A 23,952-nucleotide genomic window follows, 5' to 3' on the forward strand; every position below is an offset into this window, starting at 1 on the left:
AACTAAACTCCTCAAATATCCAAATAATACACTTATTCGATTATAAAAAGCAATTCAATTATAAACAGGTTACTGCAAATAGCCATAGTTACACTTTAATAAATGAAGTTTTTTTTTTTTTGTTTTTTTTTTTTTTTTAAATTTTATTTATTTATTCATTTTAGAGAGGAGAGGGAGAGACAGAGAGAGAGAGAGAGAGAGGAGAGAAGGGGGGAGGAGCTGGAAGCATCAACTCCCATATGTGCCTTGACCAAGCAAGCCCAGGGTTTCGAACCGGCGACCTCAGCATTTCCAGGTCGACGCTTTATCCACTGCGCCACCACAGGTCAGGCCTAATAAATGAAGTTTAACCATCTTTATGTCCACTGAAATTAGCTGAATTAGATGGTACTCCCTTGAATATTGTATACATTGTAGTACGAAAAGAATGTTTTGTGCTTACATCTTTGAAATTTTGGTTAATCAGTAAGTGTTCATTAAACAAAGATAAAAATATTCTAATTTCCAATGTGAATGGATAAAGAGCCTAGTTACTTGATCTTCCAAGTACAAGGAAATATATTTTATTCTAAGATGGTTTTAAGATGGCTTATATAATATCGGAACAAAGAGTAATTTCTGTATTTCTTCTAAAGATTTTATTAAAAACATTTATACATATAGAAAAGTTGAAAAAGCTACAGTGTACACCCATATATGAATATCTGGAATCTTTAAAACAAAATTTTTAATGTTTATTTTATTGACTTTAGAGAGTGAGAAAGGACAAGAAAGAGAGAGAGAGAGAGAGAGAGAGAGAGAAACAGCAATCTGTTCCTGCACCTGCCCTGACCAGGGATTAAACCAGTAACCTTTGTGCTTTGGGATGGTGCTCTACCAACTGACCTACCCAGCCAGGATGAAATATCTGAATTCTAAAGTAAACACTGTAATATGTTTATTTATCCCACATCTTTCCATTCCCATATCAACCCATGAATCTATCTTATTTTTGGGGTACATTTCTAAGTATGTTGCAGACATCTGCCTTTCAGACCTCAACAGTTCAACATGTATGTCATTAACTATAGTACAGCATTTATTTATAGTTTTTGTAAAAAATCAAATTTACATATAATAAATGGTACAAACTTTAAGTATACCTGTTAAATTTACTCATAATTGTATTGACTGCTCTGTAATTTGATAGTAGTTTTAACTCTTCATTTTTGATCTTTATACTTTTCCTTTCTTATCTCATATTACTTCCTAGGAGATTAAATCTAATATATAAATCCTTGCCCTGATCTCCCCCTTAAAGGGAAAGGATTTGGTATTTTATTATTAGGTATGATATTAGCTATAGGTTTTCTTTTATAGATACTCTTTATCAGATTGAGCAAGTTTCTTCTATTCCTAATTTGTTTAGACAGGAGGACACAGAAAAAATTATAGAGCTAGAAAGAGTATAGAACTTTCAAAATAATACAATATCCTATGAAATGGCAGAGCATGAAAAATAGAAAGGTAAATGAGCCTAATCACAAAAAAGGTCATGCTGTGAGGCATTTGACTTTAGGCTGTCGTAAGATGCAAGAGGCCTTAGAGCCGGTGCAGGTATAACCCAAACCAGAGTACTTGAACTCTGGTGAAGAAATGGAAGAGAAATTTGAAAACTACTGCAATCATCAGGCTTTGGAAATGGAAAAAAGACAATGAAAGGAACAAAATACCAATTTAAATATGCCTATAAATATAATATAATCTTTATAAGAAAATGTTTAGGGACAACACACAAAAAAAGTAGAAATCAGCGTCAAAGATTCAAAGAATTTCTATCTGTTGTTCAAGTCTCATTCAAACATTATCTCCTCTCTTAGGTATTATTACCAAGGATGAATTAACTCAGGATCTCTTCTGTTCTTTCAGCAAGGGCTGCCTATCTCTTACTAACAGCACTTAGCTTACTACTTTAATTATCTGTTAATCTGTTTGTCTCTCCCAGTAGACTATACAAAAACTCCCTATAAGCAAGCATTAATGTATAAACTCCATATCCTCAGATGCAGGCACTCATTGAATGAGTGAACTAAATAAATGAAAAGATAAAAGTCTACCATAATTAAACTATTTTTTAAAATCTCAACTACTAGAATTAACACTAATTTTTAAAATATAAAATGTTCTTTAAAGAAAAGTCACCAATTATATTTGAAAAAAATATACCAAGCAGTTTTAGAAACAATACTGGTTCCTTGTGCTGTCAAAAACAAAAACAAGAACAAACACTGTGTCCGTGGGGTGGGGGTGGGAAGCTTACTTTCGGCAGTTTGCATTATTATTTCATCAAGCTCTTTTTCCAATTTCTCATAAATGTCTAGCCTCGCCTGATGCTCAGAGTTCTGTGCTTCAAGTTCAGTAATACGTTTTTCAGAAGAGGTTTGGAGACTATAAAATTCTTTAGTTAAAACCTAATAGTGAAAGAAAAAAATTTGCAAAGGCAGAATTAAATTAGTTAACAGTTGAGACAAAAATGTGATATAGAAATATTTTTAGTTTTTTCCCCCTCTTTTTAATGATTTAGGTATAAAGAGAAAGTAGCTCAGCTGAGGTGACTGAGAAAGTAAAGTACAATTATTGCTATGGAAAAACAATTCATTTTTTTAAGTGAAAATTACAAAGTACTTTATTATATAATTGAATAAAAAACACATTTAAAACTTTAAATAGTTGTAGGCGCAAGATTAGCATTTGCTTGTTAGAATTCAAAAACGCAACAACGGCATACTTACCTGGAGTTCATTTGCCTGGAAAGCGGAGCTGTTTGGGGAAGGCTCATAAAGCTGTGTGTAAGTGATATACTCATAGTGAGCCCTGCAGTTTTCCACTAGACACTGTTTTATCTACCCTTATGTGCTTTTTGTTTTTGATAGAGAGAAAGAGAAAGAGAGAAGCATTGACTCATTCTTCCACTTAGTTGTGTAGCCAGTAATTTCTTCTATGTGCCCTGACTAGGGCTCGAACCAACAACCTCGGGGTTGAGCTGGTACCCTTGGGATCGAGTTAGGCTCCCTGAGATGGAGCCTGTGACCTCAGGATTGGCTACTCCAGTATCGAGCCAGTGACCTCAGCGCTCTGGGAGGACGCTCTATCCACTGTACCACTGGCCAGGGCTACCTTTGCCATGCTTTTGGTTTCTTGAACAATCATAACTACAAAGCAGCAAATCAAAATGTAAATGTAAAATGCTACTTGGTGCTGTATCAGAAAATGCCTTTGTATGAAAAGAAAGGATAGAGATGATAAAAAGTAATATAAAAGGCATGGAAATGAAGTTATTTTGTGTAAGAACAAATTCACTGGTAACTCACTAAGAAAACTGCTATAGTGATAATAATGAATTCACTAAAAGGAGATTTTTCTAGTGACCAAGGGATGTTTTAATGCTTAAATTAAATTCTAATTATCTAGAAAGGTTACTTACTAGTACAGACTAAATTATAAAGTGGTATTATACTTGCTTCCTAATATAGCATAAGATTCAGTATTTTCTGAGAAGCAATTGAATATTATGGTTGAAAATACAGTTTGATCTGGAAGAATCAGAAAATCTGAACAGAATGGTTACAACGAATAAAACTGAAGCAGTAATCAACAAATTCCCAGCAAACGAAAGTCCTGAACCAGATAGCTTCACCAACACTAAAAGAAGAACAAACACCTATCCTTCCCAAACTATTCCAAAATATTCAAGAGGCGGGAAGACTAACATGCTCACTTTAGAAGGCAAGCATTATCCCAATTCCAAAACCAGGTAAAGACACTACAAAGAAAGAAAACTATAGCTCAATATCCCTGATGAACATAGATGCTAAAATTCTCAACAACATATTAGCAAATACCAGTTTCAACAATACACTGAAAATATTATACACCATGATCAAGTGGGATTTATTCCAGGGATGTAAGGCTGGTACAATATTTTCAAATCAATAAATGTGGTATATCACATAAACAAAATGAATAAAAATAACATGATCAAACCAATAGATGCAGAAAAACTATTGCTGAAACCCAGCACTCATTTATGACAAAAACTCTCAGCAAAGTGGGAATAGAGAGAACACACCTCAACACAATAGAGGCCATATATGACAGACCCACAGCCAACATCATTCTCAATGGGCAAAATCTACAAGCAAATCCCTTAAGATCAGGAACAAGACAGGGGTGTTCAGTTTATTTATTTATTTATTTTATTGATTTCAGTGAGAGAGGAAGGAAGGGGAGGGAGGAGAGACAGGAACATCAAGCTGTTCCTGTATGTGCCTTGACTGGGGATTGAACCAGCAACCTCTGTGCTATGGAACGGCACTCTAACCAATTGAGCTATACAGCCAGGGCAGGGGTATTCATTTTTATCACTCTTATTCAACATAGTACTGAAAGTCCTAGTCAGACAAGAAAAAGCAATAAAATACATCCAAATTGGAAAGAAAACAATAAAACTGTCATTGTTTTCTGACAACATGTTAGTGTACAATAAAAATCCTAAAGTCTTTGCCAAGAAAGTACCAGACCTAATAGATGAATTTGGTAAAGTAACAGGATACAAAATTAATATCATGAAATCAGTAGCATTTTCTTCTGTTCTTTTTTTTGTGTGTGTGAGAGAGAGAAAGAGAGAGACAGAAACAGAAGGACAAACAGGAATGGAGAGAGATGGGAAGCATCACTCGCAGGCGTGGCACTCTTAGTTGTTCATTAATTACTTATCCTATGTGCCTTGACCAGAGGGTTCTGGTTGAGCCAGTGACCCCTTGCTCAAGCCAGTGACCTTGGGCTCATACCAATGAGCTTAGGCTTCAAGGCAGTGACCCTTGGGCTTAAGCCAGTGACCCTGGGGTCATGTCTATGATCTCATGCTCTAGCTGGTGACCCTGTGCTTAAGCTGTATGAGCCCATGCTCACATCAGTGACCTCAGGGTTTTGAACCTGGGTCCTCAGCATCCCAGGTCAACACTTTATCCACTGTGTTGCACCAGGTCAGGCTCAGTAGCATTTTTATACAGCAATAATGAATTGTCAGAAAGAGAAATCAGCCCTGGCCAGTTGGCTCAGCAGTAGAGTTTTGACATGGCATGTGGAAGTTCTGGGTTCAATTCCCAGTCAGAGCACACAGGATAGGTCACCATCTGCTTTTCCCCTACTGTCCCTCCCCCTTCTTGCTCTTTCATTCTCTCTTCTCCTCCTGCAGCCATGGCTCCATTGATTTGAGCACATTGGCCCAGAACCCTGAGAATGGCTCCATCAAGCCTTTGCCTCAGGTGCTAAAAATAGCTTGGTTAGTGGCCTCCTTAGTGCAGTAGGCAGTGTGTCAGTCTCATAATCTAAAAATAGCTTGGTTGTGAGTGGCCTCAGATGGGCAGAGCACAGGCCCCAGATGGGGGTTGCTGTGTGGATCCTGGTCGAAGTGCCCTACCAGTTGGGTGCAAGCAGGAGTCTGTCTCTCTATATCCCCTCCTCTCACTTAAAATAAATAAATAAATAGTACTGGGGAACTTGGACAGGTGTATGCAAAAAATAAATAAATAAATGAAACCAAACCACCAACTTACACCATACACAAGAATAAATTCAAAATGGATAAAAGACTTAAATGTAAGCCATGAAACCATAAAAATCCTAGAAAACAAAGGCATAGAATCTCATACATTTCTTGCAGCAATATTTTTGCCAACATATCTCCTCGGGCAAGTGAAACAAAAGAAAAAGTAAATAAATGGGACTAAATCAAATTAAAAAGCTTTTGCACAGCAAAAGAAACCAACAAAATCAAAAGACAAGCCACTGAATGGGAGAACATATTCACCAATACATCTGATAAGGGGTTAATAACCAACATTTATAAAGAACTTACAAAACTTAACATCAGGAAGACAATCCAATTAAAAAAGGGGCAAAGGACTTGAATAGACACTTCTCCAAACAGGACATACAGCTGGCCAATAGGCATATGAAAAAATGTTCACTGTCACTAATCATCAGAGAAATGCAAGTTAAAACCACAATGAGATACCACTTCACACCAGTTAGAATGGCTATGATCAACAAATCAACAAACAACTACTACTGGTGAGGATGTGGAAAAAAGGGAATCCTTGTGCACTGCTGGTGGGAACACAGATTGGTGCAGCCACTGTGGAAAGCAGTATGGAGTTTAGTAAAAAAATTATAAATGAATCTATCTTTTGACCCAGCTAGCTCACTTTTAGGAATATATCCTAAGAATTCCAAAACAATAATTCAGAAGAAAATATGCACCTCCATGTTTATAGCAGCATTGTTTACAATAGCCAAGATCTGGAAACAGCCCAAGTGTCCAACATGGATTAAAAAGCTATGGTACATTTACATAATGGAATATAGTACTATGTGGCTATAAAAAAGAAGGAAACCTGACCTTTTGTGACAGCATGAATGGACCTGGCAATTATTATGCTAAGTGAAATAAGCCAGTCAGAGAAAGACAAATATCATTTTTATGTGGGATCTAATGATCTCATTTTTATGTAGGATCTAATGAAGAGAATAAACAGAGGAACAAAATAGAAAGAGGCATAGACACAGGAAGCTGATGGACAGTTGAAAGAGAGAAGGGGGAAGAGGGGATTGGATCAAAGAAGGTGAACAAATTGGCAGAAAAACATATACATAACACATAGATACAGACAAAGGAATGGCAATAGCCAGAGCAAAAGGGGGTGTGGGGAAGTGAGGGAGAAAGAGACTTTGCTTGGGCCAGGGCGGGAGGGGGGGGGGACAGGACGAGGCATGATCTGGTATGTAGATGGTATTATATTGAGTTGTACACTTGAAACCTATAAGCTTTGCTGAATCATGCCAACCCAATAGAAAAAAAAAATGGTTTGGAGCCAGAAGGATTTAGATTTCAATTTAACCTTTGGCACTTGTTAGTTGTAATTTTAGGCAAATTACTTATCTTTTGTAGGTCTACTTCAAATATTATTGGAGGATTAAATGAGATGGTAAATTCAGAGCTTAGCAGAGTACACAGAACATAGTATGGTTTTAAAAATATTATTACTACTGTAAGAAATACAATTATAAAAAGTTGTATTAAATGGCTCATAGAAATAGAGATGTATGAATTTAATAATCCTGAACCTGAATTCTCTATAACTAAACAATTTTGAAGAAGACTTATTGTCTCTAATAACATAAAATGCACCTTAACAAATGTGACCGAGTGCTTTCTGTGAGGTGGAAGAGAATATGCAGAAGTTTATCAGTTTTTTTTTTTTTCTGAAGTTGGAAACGGGGAGGCAGTCAGACAGACTCCCGCATGCGCCGGACCAGGATCCACCCGGCATGCCCACCAGGGGGCGATGCTCTGCCCATCTGGGCGCTGCTCTGTTGCAACCAGGGCCATTCTAGCACCTGAGGCAGAGGTCATGGAGCCATCCCCAGCGCCCGGGCCAACTTTGCTCCAATGGAGCCTTGGCTGCGGGAGGGGAAGAGAGAGACAGAGAGGAAGGAGAGGGGGAGGGGTGGAGAAGCAGATGGGCGTTTCTTCTGTGTGTCCTGGCCGGGAATCGAACCTGGGACTCCTGCACGCCAGGCCAACGCTCTACCACTGAGCCAACCAGCCAGGGCCATTTTTCAGTTTTTAACAAGTAAAAATTACAGTTTAATTTTCCTTAATCTATTCCATCTCATCTCCTTCACTTATTTCCATTAAAACTTCTCCCAAAAGTAAACTAAACATTATCCTACATCCTTCAAATACATTCAATGGAGGGCACAGAAAGAATAATATGGAAATATTTTTAGGATGATTTCTAATGTCCTTGATTGGGCCAGAACAAGAAAATTCATGTTTTAGCATTATTTATTCCGCCAGCTGGAATGTGTTTCTAGAGACTTATTGATTCATTATAAAAAATCACTACACAGTGAAACAATCTGAAGCTTTCACAGAGTTCATTATACTGAGACCGAATTCATTAAGAATCTGGTTGCTGATGGCACTTATTAACTCCACTGTCATAAGAGAGGATTGGTAAAGGCAGTCTTAAATTGTTTCCACAGAACAGCTGATATTTTTCATATGTATCCCATTTCTAAGACCACTACCACCAACAACAACCATCACACAAAGCAAAACTACAGAAACAGATTATCTAAACAGATAAAGAATCAAAAAACAAAACCAGGCAGTGGTGCAACGGATAGAGCATTGGACTGGAATGTGGAGGACCCAGACTCGAAACTCTGTCAAATTATTCAGAGACAGAGAGAGAGTCAGAGAGAGGGACAGACAGACAGGAACAGAGAGAGATGAGAAGCATCAATCATTAGTTTTTCGTTGCGACACCTTAGTTGTTCATTGATTGCTTTCTCATATGTGCCTTGACCGTGGGGCTACAGCAGACCGAGGAACCCCTTGCTTGAGCCAGCGACCTTGGGTCCAAGCTGGTGAGCTTTGCTCAAACCAGATGAGCCCACGCTCAAGCTGGCGACCTCGGGGTCTCGAACCTGGGTCCTCTGCATCCCAGTCCGACACTCTATCCACTGCGCCACCGCCTGGTCAGGCGAAAAAAAAATTCTTAAAAAAAACAAACCAGTAGATGGGATATTTCATAAAATATGAATCCCCATAAACTTCTGATGGAGGGTATCTGCCCACACTTCTGTACTCCACGGTGGAGAATTCCCTGTCAGTATGGATTTGTCTGAGTGTCTGCTCTAAACAGATGCTCTACTGTTTCTGAAAGTCAAAGAACTTTATTATTAGACCTATGGAAGGCTATTATATTAAAGATTCTTCAGGAAAAACCAATATTTAAACACTTGAGTTTTAAACATGAATATATTAAATTAGGTCAATTTCTTTTAGGAATCCATTAAACATCAAGCTCTTAGTTCCTTCCTTTAAATAACTTAACGAAATACAAAATTTACATAATATAAAACACAAAATTAGAGGCCAATAATTGCTTTAAAAGTAGACAAAATATAAAAGCCCGTGCTTTGAGAACCTCTTCCAATTGATAATTAAGACAAAATAAATTTTCCAGAGGAGAATTTATAAATTAATAGATTAATAATTTATAAATAAGTTTATAAATCTTGTTAGTAAATTATCAGAGCAGATATTGTACAGAAATTCCCTTAAAGCCTCGATTTTATCAATCAGGGTTTTTAGGATCACAATATTATTTACAAAGGTGTCTTTCCATATAAGGTATTTACACAAATGAGCAACATAATTATTATTCACTTGCATCCACAGAAAAAGTGGGAGGGTCAATAGGAGAGTGGTTTTCATACTATAAGTTGCAACCCTTATGAGGTCATGAAATCAATTTGGATAGCAACTGGCTAAAAATAACAACATGGAATGGTTTAGAATACATAAGCACTGTATGTTGTTTGTTTTGTTTTGTTTTTACAGAGACAGAGAGTCAGAGAGAAGGATAGATAGGGACAGACAGACAGGAACAGAGAGAGATGAGAAGCATCAATCATTAGTTTTTTGTTGTGACACCTTAGTTGTTCATTGATTGCTTTCTCATATGTGCCTTGTCCGTGGGGCTACAGCAGCCCGAGTAACCCTTTGCTCAAGCCAGCGACCTTGGGTTCAAGCTGGTGAGCTTTGCTCAAACCAGATGAGTCCACACTCAAGCTGGCGACCTTGGTGTCTTGAACCTGGGTCCTCCACATCCCAGTCCGACACTCTATCCACTGCGCCACCACCTGGTCAGGCTAAGCACTGTATGTTGTAAAGTGTTGTTTAGTGAAATGTTTGTTTCAGACGTACAGAAAGGAAGTGTTTCTCTGTTTTCCTATAAAGTCCCACCCCCCTGCTCCAAGACACATCCTTAAATACAGTCATCCAATACGAAAAGGAAAAGGAAAGGCATTTTGCTAGGAATTATAAAATTTATACCATAAAAACATAACTTGTAAAAGATGGATTCCAAATCAGCTAGTATAGTCTCATTGAAAATGTAGGGAAGTGGCCCTGGCCGGTTGGCTCAGCGGTAGAGCGTCAGCCTGGTGTGCGGGGGACCTGGGTTCGATTCCCGGCCAGGGCACATAGGAGAAGTGCCCATTTGCTTCTCCACCCCTGCCCCCCTCCTTCCTCTCTGTCTCTCTCTTCCCCTCCCGCAGCCAAGGCTCCATTGGAGCAAAGATGGCCCGGGCGCTGGGGATGGCTCCTTGGCCTCTGCCCCAGGTGCTAGAGTGGCTCTGGTCTCGGCAGAGCGACGCCCCGGAGGGGCAGAGCATCGCCCCCTGGTGGGCGTGCCGGGTGGATCCCGGTCGGGCGCATGCGGGAGTCTGTCTGACTGTCTCTCCCCGTTTCCAGCTTCAGAAAAATACAAAAAAAAAAAAAAGAAAAGAAAATGTAGGGAAGAACCTGTCCTAGTAGATTATGGCTGCAGCCGTTTCCTGAAGAAGGTGTTTGAAAGAGTCTTACATGCTGAACACTGGTTTGCTTTAGCAGTGGACACCATCTACAATTTTTACTTATGTTTTCTTAAATATGCATGCATTTAATATCATACACTGGTTTGCTTTAGCAGTGGACACCATCTACAATTTTTACTTATGTTTTCTTAAATATGCATGCATTTAATATCATTTTTATGTTTTCCCTAAGGCTTATTTTCTGAGAGACCCTTTATCTTTTTAATCTTAGTTTTACTTATAAAAGTACTTTTCAGAAATGTAATCTGAGATATTATAATGAACACGTACATCGTTAGCTAATTAATAATGCTAATGAGATTACTAAATCATTCAATGTTTTAATGATTGTTTTCCTCAAATCTAAAATATTCAAGAACTGACTGCATGTAATCATACAAGCATGAATACAGCAAAATAGATACCGCATACTAATCAAAAATCTTCTAATTAGCTATTATTAGACATTTTAGTTACTTTCAATTTTTACTGTATTAAATAATACTGTGATATATACCATTAGTAAACCTTTATAAGCATCCATTATTTTTTAAAAATTTTCTTTTAGGTTTTATTCATTTTTAGAGAGAGAAGAAAGAGAAAGAGAGAGAGAAAGAGAGAGAGAAGGGGGGAAGGAGCAGGAAGCACCAACTCCCATATGCGCCTTGACCAGGCGAGCCCAGGGTTTCAAACCAGCGACCTCAGTGTTCAAAGTTGATGCTTTATCTGCTGTGCCACCACAGGTCAGGCAGTATCTATTACTTCTTTAGGTAAAATTCCTCTAACTAAAATTACTGGATCAATTTTTTTTTTTTTTTTTTTTTTTTTTAGCAAAAGAGACAGAGAGGGACAGATAGAGACAGACAGACAGGAAGGAAGAGAGATGAGAGGCATCAATTCTTCACTGCAGCTCCTTAGTTGTTCATTGATTGCTTTCTTTTTTTTTTTTTCGTATTTTTATATTTTTCTGAAGTGAGAAGCCGGGAGGCAAAGAGACAGACTCCCGCATGTGCTCGACTGGGATTCACCTGGCATGCCCACCAGGGGGCGATGCTCAGCCCATCTGGGGCGTTGCTATGTTGCAACTAGAGCCATACTAGTGCCTGAGGTGGAGGTTGGAGAGCCATCCTCAGTGCCTGGGCCAACTTTGCTCCAATGGAGCCTTGGCTGTGGGAGGTAAAGAGAGAAATAGAAATGAGAGGGGGAAGGGTGTAGAAGCAGATGGGCGCTTCTCCTGTGTGCCCTGGCTGGGTATTGAACCCAGGACTTCCACATGCCGGGTCGACTATGCTGTACTACTGAGCCAATTGCCCAGGGTCATTGATTGCTTTCTCATATGTGCCTTGACTAGGGGGCTCCAGTAGTGTGAGTGACCCCTTGCTCACACCAGTGACCTTGGACTTCAAGTCACTGACCTTTGGGCTCAAGCCAGAAACCATAAGTTCATATCTATGATCCCAAGCTCAAGTCAGCAACCCTGCACTCAAGCTGGTGAGTTGGCGATCAAGCTGGTGAACCCGTGATCAAGCTGGTTAGCCCATGATCAAGCCAGCGACCTCAGGGTTTCGAATCTGGGTCCTCTGTGTCCCAGTCTGACACTTTATCCACTGAGCCACCACCTACTCAGGCACTGGATCAAATTTTTAAGGGCATTAACCAGATAACCATATTGTTCTCCAGAAGGGAGAACATTTCTAACTGCAGGAGATTTCCCATTTAAAGGTACAGCATTTTAAAAACAAAAGACTTATATAAAGGTTAAAACAAGTTTAAATGTACATTTCTTTAAATACTAGGGAGAACACATATTTTCATTTATTTCTTAGCAATTTGCATTTTTTTCTCAGAATTATTCCATTCCATTTTTCTTTCCATCTACAGTACTTCTCTAGAAGAGGTAGGTAGGTCCTCTTGATAAAAGATCTTTTAAAACTAAGGACAGGCATCCTTTCTCATATATAATGTAACCGTTGTTTAAAAAGCTCAACATGATATCGACCTTGTAATTATGGTGCTCACACACTGTTAATTTTGAAAGAAAAGTTTGTACATGTACCTCCAATTTTTTCTGATACTTTTCACATTCCACCTGACACATTGTGAGATTTTTTGCAGTTTCCTCCTGTATAAGTTGAATACGCTCACTTTCAAAAGATTTTAATTTACTTTGATGAAAAAATTCTGTTACTTTGCTTTCTGTACTAAGTTGTAGTTCTCTGTACCTGAAAGAAGCAGAATGGTTATGAGACTTTAAAGAAATCTGAATGATTTACATAAACATAAACATCACTTATATTTTCCCGTACCTCCATTTTATTATGCAGTTAATAACATTTATTAAGCAAAGCTTTAATAAATACCTTAGATAGATATATGTACAGTGATATGCTAAATCCAGAGAATAAAATGTACCAATTAAAAACTTCCTTTAATATCCCATTATTTCCATTCCTTCCATCCAAAAGTAATTATTGCCAATTATTATTTTTATTTTGTAAGACGTTTAAAATAAAAAATGGTAGGAGCAAGTTTCAATTATATTGTTTAAAATAAAATTTTAAGTTAATAAATATATATATTTATATACTTGGATATTATAAGAAAACATAATGTACAAATTACAAAGATAAATACAACTATAAGTAGTCTATTACAACAGGTAAGAAACATTCTCTTCAATTCATAGGTATAACTAGTAAAAAAATATTTCCCCTTAACATATAAATCACCACATATTGTAAATTTAAAAAGGTTTCAGTTTATATTCCAGCAGAAAGCAAAACATAGATACGTTACACTGGAGCTATTCTGAACCCAGTATAATGGTAAATATGTTACTAAAATTCACTTATTCAAATGTTTACTGAGCTAGTCAATATGCCAGGTAAATGTGTATGCAATGGTAGACAAAAAAAACTTTTCCTCCCTTAAAGAAATTAGTTTTCTGAGGAAGATAGGCAAATAAATATGAAAATCCAACAGAGTATGTTATGTTCTTTGTTAGGGTAATTTCTGGGTTCAATGGGAACACACAGAAAGGAGGTTTAACTTGGTTTGCATAGGGGTGTGTATGTGTTTGTGTGTATGTAAGGCAGGAGGAGGTATGGAGTGGGAAGTGTTCTAGAAGCAAGACTATGTATAGAATAGAGAAGCAGAGAGCATAGTCTGTTTAATTCATGGTATCTCACTAAATCCTTACAACAACCCTATTAGGTTTTGCAGATGAGGAACCTGAGGCTCAGAGATACCAAATATTTCTTTAACAGGAATAAGTTGCTAGTATATTTTAGGTTGGGTCTCAAATCCAGCTATATTTAACTCTATAGCAATGACCTTTCCACTATTACATAATATTCTTTCAAAAACTATTTTCATTTAAGTATAGTTGGTGTACAATCTTTAATTGATTATATTAGTTTCAGGTGTGCAATATAGTGATTTGACATTTTTATATCTTACAGTGTGATTACCCACTAATGCTAGTAATCATTTGTTACCATGCAAACTTATCACAATATAATTGACTACGTATTCTCCTTCTCCTTTTACCCACTCTCCACCTCCACCCCTCTGGTACCATCCCTTTGGTCTCTGTTTCTGAGTCTATTTTTGTTTTGTAAGTGAAATCATATGGTATTTGTCTTTCTCTGGCTGACTTATGTCACTTAGCAGAATACCTCCATATCCATCCATGTTGTTGCAAATGGCAGGATTTCATTCTTTTTAAAATTGCTGCATAATATTCCACTGCATGTTTATCTGACCATAGAAATGTCAAGTTATCAGTATACACATACATGATTTCCTTAACTGACATTTTTAAGATCAGATAAACTTTCAAATGCTTTTTAAAAGTCATTTCACACTTGTAAGTGACAATAACAATACCATTCAAAGTACAACCTGAGAAGACAGATATTAGATATTTACTATAGGCTACTTCCCCCTTGGCACTCTGATCTATGGTAAAGCATGTCAGATTATGTAAGTTCTGTTCAATTCATATTGGTATACTTTATTTACTATATAGCAAGGCTTTAAGGTGAAAGTCAGCTTATGTGTTTAATTTTTACAAAGTCCTGGCACATGCGTGCATGCACACATACACAGACACACACAAAACTTCTTATAATATAAAAATACCTTTTTAAATGAACAAGCAAACACTGATAATTTTTTAAGATATAATATAGAAACCATAAAGTTCATTCATTTTTTTTTTTTTTTTAAGAACAAAAGCCAAGTTTATCTGGCCATTTCTTGCATTAGAAGTACTCCTCAATGATACCTTTGCCTGAGACTCTTTGCTCTAGTCCTTAACCACCACACAACTGCAACTAACCACTTTGTGGAGTTTATCTCTCTGTTGATTTTGTAGAGACCTACCCATTCCCCTAGTCCAGTGGTCGGCAAACTCATTAGTCAACAGAGCCAAATATCAACAGTACAACGATTGAAATTCCTTTTGAGAGCCAAAATTTTTAAACATAGACTATATAGGTAGGTACATTCCTTATCGAGGTAGGGCCCGCATGTGAGATTTTTGTGGAAGAGCCACACTCAAGGGGCCAAAGAGCCGCATGTGGCTCGCGAGCCTCAGTTTGCCAACCAGGGCCCTAGTTTCTTGTTGTCATCAACCTTAACTAGGTTGATTTGGTGTTAAGCACAAATGGCATCCACCAACTTGAAGTACATAGATCGGCTCATCATAGTTGGACACAAGCACACAAAGGTGGCCTTGGCACTAGCCTAAGGCATCCACAGCTTCTGAGTTCTTGCGTTAGGCCATGGAGGATGAGGGCAGTCTTCAGCACTGCTGGGTAAGCAGTAATGACGTCCATTCACCTCCTGCAGCAATGCCTTCTTTGGAGTGGGCTATGGGTGGAGCCGAATCTTGAAAGTACCCAAGCCTTGGCCTCTGCGGAAATCCACAGCAGGAGGAAGAGAGTAAATCCATACTTTTAAAGTGTACAATTTACGTATTCTCAAAGTTGTGCATTACCATTATCTAATTACAGAACATTTCTATCACCCCAAAAAGAAGCACTGATAATTTATGTCCATTTAGCAGCCTGTCCCCTTCCCCTGTCCTCCCAGGCCCTGGCTATTTCACATAAAAGGAATCACATTCTATATGGCCTTTTGATGTTTTCAAGGTTCATTCATGTTGTAGCAGAAATCAGTAGTTCATTACTTTTATTTCTTTTTGAGAGAGAGAGAGGAAGAGACAAGGAAGGGAGAGAAATGAGAAGCATCAACTCATAGTTGCATCACTTCAGTTTTTCATTGATTGATTCTCATATTTGCTTTGACTGGGGGGCTCAAGACAAGCCAGTGACCCTCTGTTGGGCTTCAAGCCTGCAACTTCTAGGATCAAGCCAGTGACCTTGGGATCATGATGATGATCAAGAACTTAAGCCGGCAAGCCCACAACCTGGCACGCCTGTGCTTAAGCCAATGAGCCTGTGCTCATGCTGGCAACCTTGAGGTTTTGAACCTGGGACCTCAACATCCCAGGGCGATGCTCTATTCCCTGTGCCACCACCGGTCAGGCTGTAGTTCATTACTTTTTATGGATAAATAATATTCCACTGGCCCTGGCCAGTTGGCTCAGCGGTAGAGTGTCGGCCTAGCGTGCGGAGGGCCTAGGTTCGATTCCCGGCCAGGGCACACAGGAGAAGCGCCCATTTGCTTCTCCACCCCTCCACCGCGCTTTCCTCTCTGTCTCTCTCTTCCCCTTCCGCAGCCAAGGCTCCATTGGAGCAAGGATGGCCCGGGCGCTGGGGATGGCTCCTTGGCCTCTGCCCCAGGCGCTAGAGTGGCTCTGGTCGCAACATGGCGACGCCCAGGATGGGCAGAGCATCGCCCCCTGGTGGGCAGAGCATCGCCCCTGGTGGGCGTGCCGGGTGGATCCCGGTCGGGCGCATGCGGGAGTCTGTCTCTCCCTGTTTCCAGCTTCAGAAAAATGAAAAAAATATATATATATATTCCACTGTATAAATATACCACATTTTGTTTATTCATCAGTTGAAAGACATTAGTTTTTTTTCCACTTTTTGGGACTATGAAGAATGCTATGAACATTTGTGCATACATTTTTGTGTAAATATGTTTTCATTTCTCTTGGTTATATAACTAGGTCACTTTTTAAAACTTTGTGAGGGACTGTGAGGTGGAGGGCATTCAACAGCTTTTGCCACACAGATATAATCTAGAATTTTGCAAGTTGCATGAGGTTAGTTTCTGGCAGCTTCACCCCAAGGGCTTTCTCAAACTCTTCTACCATGCTGGTCTTCTAAAAGGGAGGTGCAAAGTGAATCTCCTAGGCTTGGCCCTCTGGGCCATCTGGATGGTAGGAGCCCTTGTCACCACCTGTAACATGCTTCACCATCCCTGAAATCATCTTCTCCATGATTTTCGTGAGACCATGATAGTCTGCATAGGCCATGTACAACTCACAGGTGGTGAATTCAGGATTGTGAATCAAATCAATTCCTTCATTCTGGAACTGGTGTCCAATTTCGTAAACTCTGTCAGTGCCACCAACTGCCAGCATCTCATGGTAGAGTTCTGGAGCAATTCACATATATAAATTCATGCCCAGCTCACTGTGGTAGGTGATAAAGGGCTTGGCCACAGCTCCCTCCGGGATGATGTTTATCATGGGAGTTTCAATCTCTAGGAATTCCAACTCATCCAAGAAACTTCTCATATATGTGGTGATCATAGGGCAGATGATAAATTTCTGCCTTACAAAGTCATTCAGAATCAAGTCCAAGTATCTCTGATGATACTGTGTTTCCTTGTCTTTGAGGCCAAAGTGAAGATGAGGTAACATATGTAAGCAAGGAAATAGCAGTGTGGTCTTATAGGGAATGAGGTTCAGCTTACCCTTCTTGGCTTTTCTAGGACATCCCTGAACTGCAATTATGCCTCTCTGATGCAATCTGTTATTGATATGAATGAAGTCTTCTCCCGATTTATAATTCCTGGAATTGGCCATGACTTGACTCTCTCTCCTCGAAGGTCATAGAAGATGAGTTTTCCCTCAGAAACTCTTTCGGCATGGATTCATCACTAAGGTAATGTCACTCAGGTGGTCCCCTGGCTACAGATGACCGTGCTCTCGGATGACATAAGATGTCTACATGGAACTTATATGTGGGTCTTCCCCACTGACCTTCAGTTGGTGAAATGCCAGGCTGCGGATCTTGTATTATTGGTCTGGGTGCAGGTTCTCCTCCTCAGCACCCATCGCTGTCAATGGTGTGGCTGGGGGCAGCAGCAATGGCCTGGCTGGTTGTTTCTCTCGGAGATCCTTCTGCTCGGCTTCCTTCTATGCTATTTTCTTCTCAGCTTTTAGGCATCTCTTTAGCTCACTTTTGCTCCGTTTTGGCTGCCGCTGTCCACGGTCACCTAAGGCCCCTGCACCACAGCCATCTCTCTGGAGGCCCAAAGTGAAAGTTCATTGTCCCTTTTTGATTATAGCCATTACCATGGGTGTGAAGTAGTAATTTATTTTACTCAAAAACGTGATAATTCAACGTTTTAATGACATGACTGTACTCTAGGACTAAGTTATAAATGTAAATGTATAAAATGTGTGAAATCAATACCAGCTTTGTATGCTAAACTATGAACACACTAGACCACATTACTAAAATAAACGCTGGATAAGTCATTCAGAATGTGATATTGATCTTTAAAATAATTTGTTTTGAAAAGATTAAACTGCAAAGTTTGCCTGCTTATGGATTCAGCACATTATGGGTAATTCTGAGATCAATGCTAAGTCCCAATAAGAAATTAAAGACTAACTTAAATTCCAACCGTTCTTCCTATTCATTATATGGCATTTGAAAGTTACTTTCAGAACTATTATTCTTTCCTTATATTGAAAAGCTACATCACAATAGCAATCTTCTAGAAATCTGAGCATACTAAATTATAAACTGGCAAATGTAATGTTAATTCTATAGACCAAATAAAATTTGAGAATACCAAATTTAAAAAAAAATTGACAAAAGAGATAATTCTATAAATCAAATGATAATTCTAAAGGATTAACCTATTTCTATGTTGTTTATATCATGAAAGAATCTTCCTCAAATAATTAGGCTGCTGATAAACTTTTTATTTTTTTTAAATGGTGCTCCCAATGCTCCTGTAATTCAACGTTCAAGAGCACAGCATCTTTTTTGTTGTTGTTGTTAAGAGTGAGAGAGAGAGAGAAGGAGGGGGGAGGAACAGGAAGTATCAACTCCCTTATGTGCTTTGATCAGGCAAGCCCAGGGTTTTGAACTGGCAACCTCAGCATTTCAGGTCGGTGCTTTATCCACTGTACCACTGCAGGTCAGGCTGACACAAACTATCCATGCATAAAAAGCGTGCTTTGAAACAGAGATGGGCCTGAATCTCCAGAAGGGAAACTTTGGGTGGATGGTGGATTTGCTGAGGGAAACTGGAGTTGACAAGGGAGAGGCTGACATCTCTAATCAACCGAGGATTAATCTTGCTTAAATAGGTGGGATACTGACCCCACAACACTTCGGTGTTTCAGACTTCTCTTTCTCCTTATTCTTTTAATAAGACTGAGTTTGATATTCAGTTCTCTTAAATTATTCATTTTGGTAGAGCTAGTAACTAATCTACACCTTACTACTTTGTACCTGCTCTTTCAATTTCAAGGGGATACAAATCCCTTTCCTTCTTTTCACAGAGGATTTTGGGTGTACTTCCAGCCTGTACCACATGTTCAAAATGCCTCTGAGGAGGCACTGAAAGAGAGCTAACCAAATCCTAAGACTTACTTATGGAAAACTGAGAAAAAACTTGTTTGAATTTCCTGTTTTTATGTCTGAGAAAAGTTAAACATCTCAGGTTAAAATACTAAGCTGTTGACTTTTCAAGCATTTCTAAAGTTTTTATTTTCTTGCTCTCTATAATATATCTATCTGTATATCTAATATTATATTAATTAGTATTCTACCAAATACATAACTAAAGCATAATGAGTATCAAGCACAAGATGCAATATTTTTTACAAAACTACTTATTTTTTATTTCTTCTTTAAAACTGCTATTTAACATAGGGCTAACTTTACAATAACCAAAGTATTGCATTCCTCAACATCTACTTGATGAAAACATATTTCTTGTGCACCTAAACGTGTGAGGTACTATTAGATATCAGTGAACCACAAAGGGTATCACTACTCTTCAAGCTCACATTTTAATGGTGGAAGAAAGATAGACAAATATAAGGTGATAATGTTAAGTTCAAGTACAGTAATAATGCAGTGAGGGAACAGGGAAAGGTAAAGATATTAGTGGTAGTTCTATTTTAAGGCGGGAATGCACTTCTTTGTTAAGGTGGTATCTGAGCAAAGATGCGTATACCAGGATTTACTAAAATCTGTATTTTAGAACTGAGGTAGTTGATTAATCAGACAATATTTACTGGACATGTAAAATATTCAAGGTTTATATAATATAGAAATTTTCACTTAAAAAAGATTTAACAACAAACATGTGAAGGCAATCGAAATTCTTTACACTGATATAAAACATAGGATCTTAAGCCAGTAGCTAAAAATGTATACCAAAATATACTAATTGACCTACTAGAATTTAATCTCTATGCCTTGTAACCAAAAAAACTGTAACTAAAATGCTTTAATAAAATTTTTATTAAATTTTATTAACAATTTTTTATTAATAAATTTTTAACAAATGCACTGGTGATATCAGGGTAAGTGCTACTATTTCACAGGACTAGGAAATAGACATTTATTTGAAAAAACAATCCTGTCATTGTTTTAAAATAATCTGAATTAGCCCATGCTAAATAGCTCAGTTGTTAGTGGCATCCTGATACACAATGGTTGTGGGTTTGATCCCCGGTCAGGGCAATAAGGAAAAGAAATTTGGCCCTGGCCAGTTGGCTCAGCAGCAGAGTGTTGGCCCTGTGTGCAGGAGTCCCAGCTTTGATTCCCAGTAAGGGCACAGAGAAGAAACCATCTGCTTCTCTACCCTTCCTCTCCTCTCTCCTCCTCTCTTGCAGCCATGGCTCAAATGGTTCAAGGAAGTTGGCCTGGGTGCTGAGAATGGCTCCATGGCCTCCCCTCAGGCACTAAATAGCTCGGTTGCTGAGCAGCAGAACACCACCCCACAGAGGGCTTACTGGTGGATCCCTATCAGGGTGCATGTGGGAGTCTGTCTCTCTGCCTCCCCACCTTCCACCAAAAAAAAAAAAATCTAAATTCATTTTTATTTTGAGGTAATTAATAAGCCACATAAGAAATGTCCTTTTAAAAAATGTCTTAATTTATGTGCTGATTATATAAGCAATGAATGTTTATTATAAAATTTTAGAAAATACAGTAAATAAAAAGAAAAATATCAATCATAAGCCATAAAAATAATTGCTGTATATATTCACATATGCTTCCTTCTATTCTTTTTTAAACAAGTAAATATTTCCAATTTTATAAGTAATTTATCAAATCTATTCTTAGGGTAAAAATATTAAATATTACAAATAAAGTTTAAAGACAATCATCACAGACAACTTTATTTTTCCTTTCAGACACAACTACTTATCAGTTTTCTGAGTATCTTCCCAGTTGCTTTTTTTTAAAAAACAACATGTGTTATACTCAGATGAATATATCAGTCTTTTTCTTTCTTTTTTAAGCTTTATGAGGTTTATTAAATTCTTATAAAACAGCATACAAAATTTCAGCATTGACAGTTGGAGTAAGAAAAAACTTTTATGCTGTATCAATTTACTTGGTACAGTGGAGTTAAAGTGTTTGGATGTTTTTCTCTTACTTTTAAAGAAACAGAATTTTTTTTTGGTCTTCTTTTTTTTTTTTGGTCTTTTTTAATACATCTTAACATTGAAACACTGCTGCTTCCCCTGCCTCTAGTGCCAGAGCAGCCTAGGATCCTGGTAGCTGGTACTCATTCACAGTACTTGTTCTGGACGGTCTCCCAGGTTGAACTGGATGTGACGGGGGAGAGAAAGTGGCTGTCCCACCTTTGAGGGAAAAAAAGCTGCTCACAGCTCAGTTTTTCAGGTTGAAGCGGCCACAGTGACTGCAGCCAGTGAGGCCTCATGTCTATTACAAAAAGGCAGAGATCCCAGATGTGATACACAGAATCACTGATGGGCAGACACGATGGAGGCGGGGGCAGCCGCTCCCCCGAGTCTTTGGAAAGGCCAGTCAAAGATTCAGGCAGGCAGAGACAGGCATAGGCACCAGACTGCAACAACGAGTAAGACCTGGGGTGGTCAGACAGGCTTTGAGGCCCCTGAGCCATGAAGCCCCCTGACATTCAAATATTCTTCAAAATAAGAAAGTCTCGGCCCTGGCCGGTTGGCTCAGTGGTGGGGCGTCAGCCTGGCATGCAGGAGTCCCGGGTTCGATTCCTGGCCAGGGCATGCAGGAGAAGCACCCATCTGCTTCTCCACCCCTCCCCCTCTCCTTCCTTTCTGTCTCTCTCTTCCCTTCCTGCAGTCAAGGCTCCATTGGAGCAAAGTTGGCCCGGGCGCTGAGGATGGCTCCATGGCCTCTGCCTCAGGTGCTGGAATGGCTCTGGTTGCAACAGAGCAACGTCCAGATGGGCAGAGCGTCGCCCCCTGGTGGGCATGCCGGGTGGATCCCGATCGGGCGCATGTGGGAGTCTGTCTGACTGCCTCCCCGTTTCTAACTTCAGAAAAATACAAAAAAAAAAAAAAAAAAAAGAAAGTCTCTTTCCTTTTTAAAAGTAGTTTGGGGTCTTTCCATATCTGTACTTCATTCTTTTCATTTGCTGCACAGCAGGCCACAATGGACACAGTCATTTAATTAATTCCAATTCACGTATTTATTTCTAAGTGGATGAACATTTAGATTGCCTCTAATTTTTAACATTATACTACACTTCAAAGACCATCCTAAATAATGTCTCCTGTGGACAAGTGAATGCTCCTCTAAGAAAGATGTAAGTGGAACTGTTGGGTCAAAGAAATTTAAATTTAATAGATACTGCCCAATTTCCCTTCTATTGGCAATATCAACCTAAAATCTTACCAGACATGTATGAAATATGGTTTCCCCACATCCTCACCAATATTGGATATTATCATATATAAAAATGCTATGCACATTATATCTGAATCAACCCTTCATATAGAATTTTCTATTCTTTTCCCTTTGATATTAACATTTAAAATTTTTCCTATGCTATTAAACCCCTTTCATAAGTATTATTTCTACTGTCCCTGTAATTTGCCATTCTTAATTTTTCAATATTGTCAGACATTTAGCTTCTCCCCAATTCCTCACTTCATTTCCCCACACCAAATAGTAGTACCTGTCTGATGCAAAAAGTTTTATTCTGAATAAAGTCTAAATTTCCAAAAACAAAATACATCTTTGAAGAAAGAAGGCTATTACAATTAAAAGATGCTGTAAGTCTGTGCTGTAAAGTAGCCATGCTGAGCATTGCCAGGACGGGTGGAAAAGCAGAGAGGCCCAGCTGTGCCTACTTTGCTGGAAGATGTTATCATTTGGATCCGTATATCCTGATGTATTTAAAAAAAAACAACAAAAACAACTTAACTTATTTCCATGCATATTTAGACATATACCATGAATATATTAAAATTATATAGGACATTTACAGTTATGTAAAAAGAAAAGTATGCATAGCCTGAAGAAATGATATGGCTGTAGGTAAAAATATCTGGGAGAAGGAAGCTTAGACAAGAAAGTTTTTATGTTACAGTTTGACTTAACACAGTAATTTTACTATAGGCAACTAAAATTTTTTTGATATAAGCAATTTAAAAAGAGAAAAATTAAGTATTTTTTTCATTTAAATAATTGCAGCTGAGACCTATTTTATTTCTTACAACAAAGTGTTATTAGCCCAGTATGGAATAAAGTACTTATTATGACATCATCAACGTGTAGTAAATTAAGTCTCTGGTTGGTCAGTTTTAAGTCTTTATTTTTTATTTATTTATTTATTTCAGAGACAGAAAGTGAGTCAGAGCGAGGGATAGACAGGGACAGACAGACAGGAACGGAGAGAGATGAGAAGCATCAATCATTAGTTTTTCATTGCGCTTGCAACACCTTAGTTGTTCATTAATTGCTTTCTCATATGTGCCTTGACCGCGGGTCTTCAGCAGACCGAGTAACCCCTTGTTGGACCCAGCGACCTTGGGTTCAAGCTGGTAGACTTTTGCTCAAACCAGATGAGCCCATGCTCAAGCTGGCGACCTCGAGGTCTCGAACCTGGGTCCTCTGCATCCCAGTCCGACGCTCTATCCACTGCGCCACCGCCTGGTCAGGCTCTGGTTGGTCAGTTTTAAATACCCTGAACACATTTAAAAGAGCTCTGAACCTGCCTGACCTGTGTTGGCGCAGTGGATAAAGCGTCAACCTGGAAACACTGAGGTTGCTGGTTCAAAACCCTGGCTTGCCT

The 23,952-nt window shown here is 38.6% G+C and overlaps 1 protein-coding gene and 1 pseudogene across 4 annotated transcripts in view; both read right to left on the reverse strand.

Annotated features, from left to right (window-relative positions):
- The window catches only part of PIBF1 (progesterone immunomodulatory binding factor 1), a 238,431-nt gene that overhangs the window by 114,753 nt on the left and 99,726 nt on the right, over positions 1-23,952 (reverse strand). For all 4 annotated transcript variants that reach the window (XM_066237052.1, XM_066237053.1, XM_066237051.1 and 1 more), the window contains exons 11-12: positions 12,530-12,695; positions 2,300-2,450 (exon numbers count right to left, since the gene is read on the reverse strand). In XM_066237052.1, coding sequence (XP_066093149.1) covers positions 2,300-2,450; positions 12,530-12,695 — 317 coding nt within the window. The remainder of the gene's footprint in view (positions 1-2,299; positions 2,451-12,529; positions 12,696-23,952) is intronic.
- Positions 16,614-17,913, reverse strand: LOC136308319 (lysine--tRNA ligase pseudogene; annotated as a pseudogene).

Source organism: Saccopteryx bilineata, chromosome 6, assembly GCF_036850765.1.
Source record: "Saccopteryx bilineata isolate mSacBil1 chromosome 6, mSacBil1_pri_phased_curated, whole genome shotgun sequence".
NCBI lineage: Eukaryota > Metazoa > Chordata > Mammalia > Chiroptera > Emballonuridae > Saccopteryx > Saccopteryx bilineata.